Consider the following 11,864-nt stretch of genomic DNA (forward strand, 5'->3'; position numbering starts at 1 on the left):
AATCATTCCATATATTGAATAACATTGGATAATAATACAACTCAAATGAGACAGCTAGGGACTATGGGTTATTGAAATATTCATAACACATGGTTTTTTAAATTTTATTTTTGACACTTCAAAGTTCCTTCATTTCCCTCAGACGTCTAACTGCACTTCTTACTGTGGCTGCAGCATTTGTACTACAAAAGATATAAAATTTGGTATAAAAATTAAGTATTCGTATTATGATATCACAACAACTATCATATTTAATAAAATTTACACAATATTCCATGTAAAAAATAATACATGTTTAGATTCACCATATCAAAGAACCCTAAAAATTCAATTTTTGTTAAAATCAAACTAGGTTTAATTTTGGACCCTTTGGACCTTAATGTAGACCAATTTGAAAACGGAACCAAAAATTAAGAATCTAAATACACGGTTAGATTCGGCATATCAAAGAACCCCAATAATTCAATTTTTGATGAAATCAAACAAAGTTAAATTTTGGACCCTTTGGACCTCAATGTGGACCAATTTAAAAACGGGGCCCAAAATCCAAAAACTTAATACACGGTTAGATTCAGCATATTAAATAGCCACAAGAATTCAAGAATAAAACCCCATTGAAATTGATCAAGAAATAAGCAATTTATACGAAGTATCTTCTTTTGCACAATACTGTGCAATTGAATATTTCTTGCTATTGCGCAATACTGTACAATTGACAATTTCTTGCTATTGCGCAATATTGTGCTATTGGATATTTCTTGCTATTGCGCAATACTGTGCAATTGAAGATTTCTTGCTATTGCGCAATACTGTGCAATTGAAGATTTCTTGCTATTGTGCAATACTGTACAATTGAAAATTTCTTGCTATTGCACAATACTTATTATATAATAATTTACACATCCTGTTTGGTGTGTATCTCCTACCATATCATTATTATTTGCTTTTAAATATAAATCAGAAATAACCAACTTAAAATGGAAAATTTTAAAAGAAAAAAAAAAGAACCCCCCCCCCCCCCCCCAATTTTTTGAACCCCCTTATGATTCATCACCCCCAAACTCAATACCAGCCTTCCCTTTGTGGTATGGTACCTTGCAGTACAATTTCAGAGAGATCCATACACTTGAACACAAGTTATTGTCTGGAAACTAGAAAAATGCTTATTTTTGGCCCCTTTTTGGCCCCCAATTCCTAAACATTTAGGGCAATTACCCCCAAACTCAAACCCAGCTTTCCCTTTGTGATATGGAACCTTGTAGTACAATTTCAGAAATATCCAAACACTAACACACAAGTTATTGTCATGAAACTAGAAAAATGCTTGTTTTTTGCCCCTTTTTTGGCCCCTAATTCCTAAAATTTTGAGGCAATTACCCCCAAAATCAATTACAGCCTTCCCTTTGTGATATGGAACCTTGTGGTACAATGTCAGAGAGATCCATACACTTACACACAAGTTATTGTCTGGAAGTTACAACAAGAGTGCACACGCTGAAATGTCTCGCCTTCTTTACTAATCATTGATATTATGTTGATAGTCCTAAATATAAAGCTTTATTACAACTGTCACATAAACTTAACATTAACCAAGTAAACTAAACATTGACCAATGAACCATGAAAATGAGGTCAAGGTCAGATGAACCATGCTAGGCAGGCATGTACAGCTACCAATTCTTCCATACAACAAATATAATTGACCTATTGCTTATAGTTTAAGAAAAACAGACCAAAACACAAAAACTTAACACTGAGCAATGAACCTTGAAAATGAGGTCAAGGTCAAATAAAACCTGTGTGACTGCCAAATAGATCATAAAATATTTCCATACACCAAATATAGTTGAACTATTGCATATAGTATTAGAAAAAAGGACCAAAACTCAAAAAACTTAACTTTGACCACTGAACCATGAAAATGAGGTCAAGGTCAGATGACACCTGCCCGCTAGACATGTACACCTTACAATCATTCCATACACCAAATATAGTAGACCTATGGCATACAGTATAAGAAAAACAAACCAAAACACAAAAACTTAACTATAACCACTGAACCATGAAAATGAGGTCAAGGTCAGATGACACCTGCCAGTTGGACATGTACACCTTACAGTCCTTCCATACACCGAATATACTAGACCTATTGCTTATAGTATCTGAGATATGGACTTGACCACCAAAACTTAACCTTGTTCACTGATCCATGAAATGAGGTCAAGTGAAAACTGTCTGACGGGCATGAGGACCTTGCAAGGTACGCACATACCAAATATAGTTGAACTATTGCATATAGTACTAGAAAAAAAGACCAAAACTCAAAAACTTAACTTTGACCACTGAACCATGAAAATGAGGTCAAGGTCAGATGACACCTGCCCGCTAGACATGTACACCTTACAATCATTCCATACACCAAATATAGTAGACCTATGGCATACAGTATAAGAAAAACAGACCAAAACACAAAAACTTAACTATAACCACTGAACCATGAAAATGAGGTCAAGGTCAGATGACACCTGCCAGTTGGACATGTACACCTTACAGTCCTTCCATACACCGAATATACTAGACCTATTGCTTATAGTATCTGAGATATGGACTTGACCACCAAAACTTAACCTTGTTCACTGATCCATGAAATGAGGTCGAGGTCAAGTGAAAACTGTCTGACGGGCATGAGGACCTTGCAAGGTACGCACATACCAAATATAGTTATCCTATTACTTATAATAAGAGAGAATCTAACATTACAAAAAATCTTAACTTTTTTTTCAAGTAGTCACTGAACCATGAAAATGAGGTCAAGGACATTGGACATGTGACTGACGGAAACTTCGTAACATGAGGCATCCATATACAAAGTATGAAGCATCCAGACCTTCCACCTTCTAAAATATAAAGCTTTTAAGAAGTTAGCTACGCCGCCGCCGCCGGATCACTATCCCTATGTCGAGCTTTCTGCGACAAAAGTCGCAGGCTCGACAAAAATGCTTATTTTTGGCCCCTTTTCGGCCCCTAATTCCTTAACTGTTGGTACCATAACCTCCAAAATCAATCCCAACCTTCCTTTCGTGGTATCGAACCTTATGGTAAAATTTCATGGAGATCCATTCACTTAAACTAAAGTTAGAGTGCGAAAACCAATGTGTCTTCGGACGACGACGACGCCAACGTCATACCAATATACGACCAAAAAATTTTTAATTTCTGCGGTCGTATAAAAAGTTAACGACGACGACGGACGCCAAGTGATGAGAAAAGCTCACTTGGCCCTTCGGGCCAGGTGAGCTAAAAAATATTGCTGACGAATTATTCACTTGCAAGTGAATAATTCCACCTCATTGAATCCGTATTCATATGACCTTCAATTTAACCTCTTAGCTGGACATGGGTTACGCATGCATTCAGCTATTAAAAGGAAAAGAATGTCAACATTGAAAGTTAAAGAAGGATGAACCATTTGGTTGACTGATTCGATCCAGAACAAAATCATTCTTATACAGGTAACAACGATGATAAACATACTTTTTAACCCTACAATATGAAATCAAACAGACTAAGAAAAATCCAATTGCACCTGGTTACTATCTGTTTAAATTCATATTTATGTTTAACTCATGTTATATGACCGTCGGCAGTTTTTGGAGGTCATCTCGATGGTTAATTAGATGACTTCTAGACAAAAATAAACAGGAAATGTTGATACATATTATCAAGTCTGTGCATTATTAATTGTTTATTCTAGACTTTTTGTAATTGTGATATACATTTTAGTATGTTATATTCAAATACCAGAATTTGAGTCAAATCGGTGAACATGAATTTGACAGCTAGTGCCCTTTAATATTGTCACTTAAGGACAACTCAAATAAACAGTCAATCCACAGTTCTGGTAATGTAAATCATTTCTATTCTTGCCTTGATGATCATTTAGTTTCTGTCACCATTTAAGGACTATAACTCTCATAAGCCAATGAAGGTTTCAAAGTTATATAAATCCTGTATTTTTTATCTGACAGTTTTTTCTGTTCCTCAATTACAGTTATCAAGATAAAAAGCAGAGATTTAACAATAAAAAATCTAACTGTATACCCGACACTGTTGACTTATATATATATAAGTGGTTCCACAATACAAAAGGTTTCAGAGTCAATCAACCATGGCTATGTGGAAGGGTCATATAATCTCCATGGAAATGAGATGTGCATTCTCAATTTTATTAAATGCTAACACAAAGGCATACCAAAGATCTTTAACTTACCATTAGTGGTTCATCTTAAACTGACTAAATAACAAACTTATCAAATCAATGGAAACCAAGCAAAAGTTTAAAAGTCAATAGACCTAATCACAATCTAATACACCAGAAAACAGCACACCAAAGGCTCACTTTTGGGACTTTGTTGAGGCAAGACTAGAACACTACTATGCAATTATATGAAGATTTGTTAAAGACTTTTATGAACAGTGTATTGAGACGGTGAAGGCAGTTATATGTCAACTCAACAAATAAACAGCTGCGCCATGAGCACATGATATTCCCATCGCATTTTTTACGAATAAAGTTCAATAACTTCTCAATGTCATAGCAGAAATATGAAAAACTAAAGGAAGGTTATCTTATTTGATATAAACCAGTCACCAAAGTTTAATGAAAACTGTTCAAAGCACTTTAAAGGTATTGTCCGAAAACTAGAAATCACCCCTTTTTTATGAATAAAATCCCATAACTCGGAAGTGTAAAATCTAAAATTTATAAAAATCAAAAGGGAGCTCATGTCAATAGATATAAACAATTGACCAAAGTTTCTTGCAAATTGGTGAAAGCATTTTTGAGTTATTGTCCGAAAACTGGAAAACCCCCCCTTTTTTAATGAATAAAGCCCCATAACTCAGAAACGTAATATCTAAATTTTATAAAAAACGAAAGGGAGCTCACATATAGATTTGAACAATTCACCAAAGTTTTATGCAAATTGGATGAAGTGTTTTCGAGTTAATGTCCAACATGTTGATGACGGACGGACAAAAGAACAACGGTATACCATAATACATCCCGTAAATGGGCATATAAAAACACATGAACATGTACCTGTATATCCAAGCACCTCCTGCAACAGTCTTCATACACTTGGTGCAGTGCCAGATTCCTACAGCTCTTCTTTTCATACTATCCTGTTAATTATAGAATACATTTTAATTGACTATTAGAATGCAAAATCTAAATTATTATGTTTCTGCAGCCTGACTCCAGCAAACATATCCAAATGAATGTGTTTACAGGAATTTTTCGACATTTTTTATACAACAACAGTACTAGTAACGTCACAAAATCAACGTCCCTTGCATTTTGATTGATTGGTGGAGGAAGCCGGAGTGCCCTGTGCGAACCAAGACCTTCGGTAGGAAAACTGAAAAATCTTAGTCAATTAAGATTGGAATCGAGCACACCTGCCACATTCGGGATTGGAACTCACAACCGCAGTCTTGACAGGCTAGTGATACAGTAGTTCAATAATTAGACCACTCAGCCACTGAGACCCCTTCGCCTTTTGAAGTTATAGCTGCATCACTATGAAATAAAACTTGCACATGCTTCAAGGTATGCTTTAAACTGTAAATTTCACTTCATTATTTAAAGACGACAACTATTTAAGCTTAAATGTTAGGCCCGGTGTTTCTGTCGTGTTTGTGGTTAATCCCTGAGTTCGCCTTTATCAGTGGTTGACTCAATAAGTTGTATATTCGCGTGCTATTTATGCTATTTTGTTTCATTTCGTATGTGATATTGGACCATACACTAGTTGTCTTTGGATAAAATAGTAGTTGATTTTTTTCGAGCTCAGCATCATATTGTGTTGTGAAAAGTCGAGACGACTATACCAGCTAATGCTTTGATAAAAGTTCTTGTAAGTTCTTATGTCTTTTATAAGCTATAATGGGCTGATGATTAAATATGGTCACACATTCAGGGTTTTGTGAAATAAGATGCCAGTTTTTCATTATTATATTTTTAGTTTCTGTATAGATGGGTTGAATTTTGTTAACATTACTAGCGGTTGCTCCCGTTTCGCTGGGCGATGTGTTAGCAAGGTTTCCCTTTCTGTATTTTGTGTTTGATAAAAAAAATCGTTGATTTCAGATATTTGATATCCTCGTTTTAGCTTCTTACTGTTTTTTTAAGATCAGTTTTGCTGCTTGTGTTTCTGAGATACCTCAATACTTCACCCTTGATAAATCCTTTCAATGAAAACACTTTTTGGGTGTGAGCAGTGTCTGTGCAGATATTGATATGTTTCAGTTGGTTTGATATTGGTTTTAATGTCTTGTATCATACTATGCCTTCATTAAAGAATCTTTCTCCTTTGTATAATTATGACAGTGTCTAAGAATATTGTTTCATTACAGGAAAATCGTAGGTGAACTTCAACTATCATTATCATTTTGTTTCTCTGTGTTGAAAGCATTGTAAAATGTGTTCAAGAATTAACAAACATTGTAAGGTCTGCTAACTCAGCGAATGCTGATCCGCACATAGGCACGCCCAAGGTTTCATGGTAAAGATTATTGTTAAAAATAAATTCATAGTTTTCTAGAATAAGCCTTAATAGGCGTAGTCACTCGCTTGGATCACGGTTTGTGGCTTCTAGTATTTCCTTAAATGAAAAACAAGTGTGCATATTTTTTGCATCGAATGTTACTAGGTAGCAGTCTCGGGGTTTTATATTTTCAATTGAATTAATAAAACTATAAGAAAGATATAGAACCGTGTCTCAATTTATATGTGGTCTACTCTAAGTCACAAAGGCATTGATATTTACAAACATTTTCTAGTCTGAAATTGTAAGGTCTTCTAGTCATGCATTATACGTTATACAGTATGTTGTTTTGGTATCAATAAAGTTCAATTTGTTGTTTTTCTGTGTTTTCCTGTATGTTAGATATATTTAAGGGATTTTCTCTAAAAAAAAAAAAAAAAAAGCCTACCTACCTACCCACTTCCAAAATGGTGGGTAGGGTAAGGGGAAACAAAGATATTTTTAATTGCGGCCCCATATATTCAATTTTTGTTGAAATCAAACAAAGTTTAATTTTGGACCCCGATTTGGACCAACTTGAAAACTGGGCCCATAATCAAAAATCTAATTACATGTTTAGATTCAGCATATCAAAGAACCCTAAAAATTCAATTTTTTTTAAAATCAAATTAGTTTAATTTTGGACCCTTTGGACCTTAATGTAGACCAATTTGAAAACGGAACCAAAAATTAAGAATCTAAATACACGGTTAGATTCGGCATATCAAAGAACCCCAATTATTCAATTTTTGATGAAATCAAACAAAGTTAAATTTTGGACCCTTTGGACCTCAATGTGGACCAATTTAAAAATGGGGCCCAAAATCCAAAAACTTAATACACGGTTAGATTCAGCATATTAAAGAACCCCAAGAATTCAAGAATATAACCCCATTGAAATTGATCAAGAAATAAGCAATTTGTACGAAGTATCTTCTTTTGCACAATACTGTGCAATTGAATATTTCTTGCTATTGCGCAATACTGTACAATTGACAATTTCTTGCTATTGGATATTTCTTGCTATTGCGCAATACTGTGCAATTGAAGATTTCTTGCTATTGCGCAATACTGTGCAATTGAAGATTTCTTGCTATTGTGCAATACTGTGCAATTGAAAATTTCTTGCTATTGCACAATACTTATTATATAATAATTTACACATCCTGTTTGGTGTGTATCTCCTACCATATCATTATTATTTGCTTTTAAATATTAATCAGAAATAACCAACTTCAAATGGAAAATTTTAAAAGAAAAAAAAAAGGAAAAAAAAAAATCCCCCCTCCCAAATTTTTTGAACCCCCTTATGATTCATCACCCCCAAACTCAATACCAGCCTTCCCTTTGTGGTATGGTACCTTGCAGTACAATTTCAGAGAGATCCATACACTTGAACACAAGTTATTGTCTGGAAACTAGAAAAATGCTTATTTTTGGCCCCTTTTTGGCCCCCAATTCCTAAACGTTTCGGGCAATTACCCCCAAACTCAATTCCAGCTTTCCCTTTGTGATATGGAACCTTGTAGTACAATTTCAGAAATATCCAAACACTTACACACAAGTTATTGTCATGAAACTAGAAAAATGCTTGTTTTTTGCCCCTTTTTTGGCCCCTAATTCCTAAAATTTTGAGGCAATTACCCCCAAAATCAATTACAGCCTTCCCTTTGTGATATGGAACCTTGTGGTACAATGTCAGAGAGATCCATACACTTACACACAAGTTATTGTCTGGAAGTTACAAAAATGCTTATTTTTTGCCCCTTTTTGGCCCCTAATTCCTTAACTGTTGGTACCATAACCACCAAAATCAATCCCAACCTTCCTTTCATGGTATTGAACCTTATGGTAAAATTTCATGGAGATCCATTCACTTAAAACTAAAGTTAGAGTGCGAAAACCAATGTGTCTTCGGACGACGCCGCCGACGACGCCAACGTCATACCAATATACGACCAAAAAATTTTTAATTTTTGCGGTCGTATAAAAACTGTTCGTAAAAGGAAACCTCCTTGTCTAATCAAAGCGGGAAAATTAAAGAGAGAATTTCCGAAAACCAGTTAGTTCATTTTAATAACCCAAACCTGGTTGGACAAGTATGTTTTCAATGCGAAGTCACAATTTGACATATACCCCCTTCTCTAAGCACATGTTCTTATCCCTCTTTTAAATCTTCTTAGATTATTTCATTATTGTTTAGTGTTTTCTTCTAAACTGTTCAATCTGCATCGCTAAAGAAATGCATTAGAGTTGTCCAGGGAGTCATTACAAGCCCGTATTAGACGATAACTTGTCCACGAATCGCTATTTACAAAATCTTCAATGAAAAAACAAAATGCAAAATCTTGTAAATAAATATCAAAATATCTAGTTTGATATCCAATCTTCAAATAAAAAGTAATTGAATATTATTTTTGATCAACACTATTAGAGGATGGCTTGGATTTGAAGTAGCATTTAATGATTCATAGAAACAGCCATATTGTCAAAATGTCAACAGGAAGTTGAAATTGAAGGGAGACATTTTTGGTAGGAAATTTACTAAGATCAGTATTGTCAAAATCTTATGATATATTTCTGGTGGCAATAATTCAAATATCACAAAGTTATCACACAAAATCTTTACCAGACTCAAAAGCTACATGTAGGATTACATAAGGCTTTATTAGTATATGGAAAGTACATTTCAGTTTTATTGTATTTAGTATAAAAATTGGTTGGGCACCTAAAATTTCAACTGGGCCCCGGAAAAAAAATTTAAAATATAAAAGTTAAGTTTAGTCCCTGATAGAACATATGCACCTGAATTTTTGGTAGTTTTTTGTTGCTTAATCTATGCTTTTCTGTGTAATGGTTTGTAGCCTAATGTTGATTTCTGTATTTTTTTCTATTTTGGCCAGGGTTTTTGATTGAACTTTAATGATTCTAATCGCCCTTTATGTAATATTTTCCCTTTCTTGTCCTTCTACAAAATGCATATAGTGTATAAAATAGTGGTCAATGTCATTATAGGTATGTATAATATATACTGAAACCCAGACTCAATGAAAACAGGTCATTTTTAAAATTATGACCAAGAAAAAACTAAGCTACTGACCAAATGATATTTAAAAGGAAACCACTCATATTTTTATTGATATACCTTTCCACAAAATTGACATGTGTACTTGGCATGCTGTTCAATTTCCATCTTTTTGATGGTCTTCCTCAGTGAAGCACCATATCTGGTACCATATTTTCCAGTAATGCCAACCTTTCTTGTTCTCTTTGCCTAAAAAAAAATAACATTTAAGATGCAAATATTAAATGCATATTTAGGATAACATGCAAAAGTGATATGGTCATCAAGCCTTTAGGTCAATGTATTAAATTAATATAATTAATCGTTTTGAATTCTGAGTGCTCGCTGGTTTTCATTCTTTACACCAGAAGCTGTTAAGCACTAAAAAGAAGATAGAGTTTGATTTTAGAATCCATAAACATTTTAACCTTACATTTAAACTGATTTATGCAACAGTAGTTATAGACCCTTTTTGTAAATATCAAAGATTCTGAAGCTTTGTGACCTCAATATTGTTTTTATTTCTGATCTGCAACATGTTTATAATTTGCATATATGAAAAACTAAATAGTGTAAAGGAAAAATCTTACTTTCTGGATAGACTCAATAGCACCAAAAAATTTGTAAGGGTTCAGCGGAACCCAGTGTCTCGCCTACTTTTGCTGTTGTCTATGTTTTCAGTGTGATAGGGGAATGCACATTTCCAGTTTATGAATCTAATAAATGTTTTAAAAACTTTAACTGCAGACTGTATGTAATGTTAACTGGAAGAAAAACTAAGTCCATTTATAAGTAATATATGGAAAAACAGGAAATAAATTTTTGCAAAATTTCCTACTTGATACTAGCTTTTGATCATAAACAAGCTTCTGTTCAAGTTTGGTACAAATCCAGGATAGTTTAAGACAGTTATTAAAATTTTTAAAACTTGAACCACAGAGTGAATGTAATGTTAACTGGCAGAAAAAATAAGTCCATTTATAAGTAAAATACGGATAAACAGGATTTTTTTTTTACAAAATTTACTTCTGGATACTATCTTATGATCATAAACAAGCTTCTGTCCAAGTTTGGTAGAAATCCAGGATAGTTTAAGAAAGTTATTAAAATTCAGAGTGAATATTTGTGACGGACGGATGATGACGGAATGTAGGATCACTATGTCTCGCTTTTGCGACAAAAGTCGCAGGCTCGACAAAAATCGGTGTTAAAAATGAGAATGTGCTGTCCTCTACAGTATGGATCATGTGTCAAAAAATTCAAATGAAAACAATATGAAGAGTTTCAACGCAAGTTATCAGCCAAAATGAATCGATTAACTGCTATTAATTAAAGGCAAGGTGTGCATGAACTGTGGAACCATACTACGAATATTTCGTTGTTCAATCGATCAAAATTGTGACGCAGGTTCAGGTCACACTTATTTTCACAATTTTGTTCATCACTGGTGCGTAGCTTGTGATATAATTATATATAGTTAGCATGGTTAGTTTCATAAGATATTAAGTACCTATTTTTATGTTTGAATATTCATTTCCAAAACAAAAGCACAAAGACCTTTAGAGATACAGTTCTGCAGCGAAGTGTGCACATACTTCAGGTGTACGATATGATGATTGGACTTTGCAGTCTACTGCCTAGTGAAAAATGCACCAATTCCAACGGTTGATTCTTTTTCACCTGACCCTATGGCCATGGCTGATTTCTGGGACTAATAGATAATTCAATGTAATCGTCTCAGCCTATCAAATATTGGTCTATTTCGTGCATCTCAAGAAAATTTATAAAACCAGTAGATAATGCAAAATGGATATAGAGCTGAGAATGTATGGGCTGGATCAGGATCTGTCCTTGGAAAGAGAGAATGTTGTTAACTTCAGAATATTTCAATCTTCAATATTTCCAAAATATAATTTTTGAGAAGAAATTTAGACATATAGGCAGTTAACCCGTTGGCGAAAGGGATAGTTTTAAATTACATTACTGCAATCGTTCGTAAGTTTTTGAAGGATGAATAACCATTTGGGATATTACTCTAAAAGCGTAATGTATTAAATATATTTAAAAGTAACAAGATGGCACAGATTTAGATGGATTTTAATAGGCATGTACCATTTCGAAGGCTGAAAGTTGGATAGAGGAAGCGGAAAAGGCTAGCGAAAGGGAAACACGGATACATCTCCGGATTTGGACACGGTTTTGATTCAACCAGAT

General features: G+C 34.1%; 1 protein-coding gene across 1 annotated transcript; it reads right to left on the minus strand.

The window, feature by feature from the left end:
* Positions 1 to 90: 90 nt before the first annotated feature.
* Positions 91 to 11,828, minus strand: LOC127730424 (60S ribosomal protein L37a). Its single transcript, XM_052238837.1, has 4 exons — positions 11,763 to 11,828; positions 9,732 to 9,860; positions 5,101 to 5,183; positions 91 to 182 (listed from the first exon to the last, which is right to left on the minus strand). The coding sequence occupies exons 1-4, from the start codon at positions 11,763 to 11,765 to the stop codon at positions 119 to 121; spliced, it is 279 nt and encodes a 92-aa protein (XP_052094797.1). The 5' UTR covers positions 11,766 to 11,828; the 3' UTR covers positions 91 to 118.
* Between the last annotated feature and the right edge of the window lie 36 nt (positions 11,829 to 11,864).

This window comes from Mytilus californianus, unplaced genomic scaffold (genome assembly GCF_021869535.1).
Source record: "Mytilus californianus isolate M0D057914Y unplaced genomic scaffold, xbMytCali1.0.p SCAF_2, whole genome shotgun sequence".
NCBI classification, from domain to species: domain Eukaryota; kingdom Metazoa; phylum Mollusca; class Bivalvia; order Mytilida; family Mytilidae; genus Mytilus; species Mytilus californianus.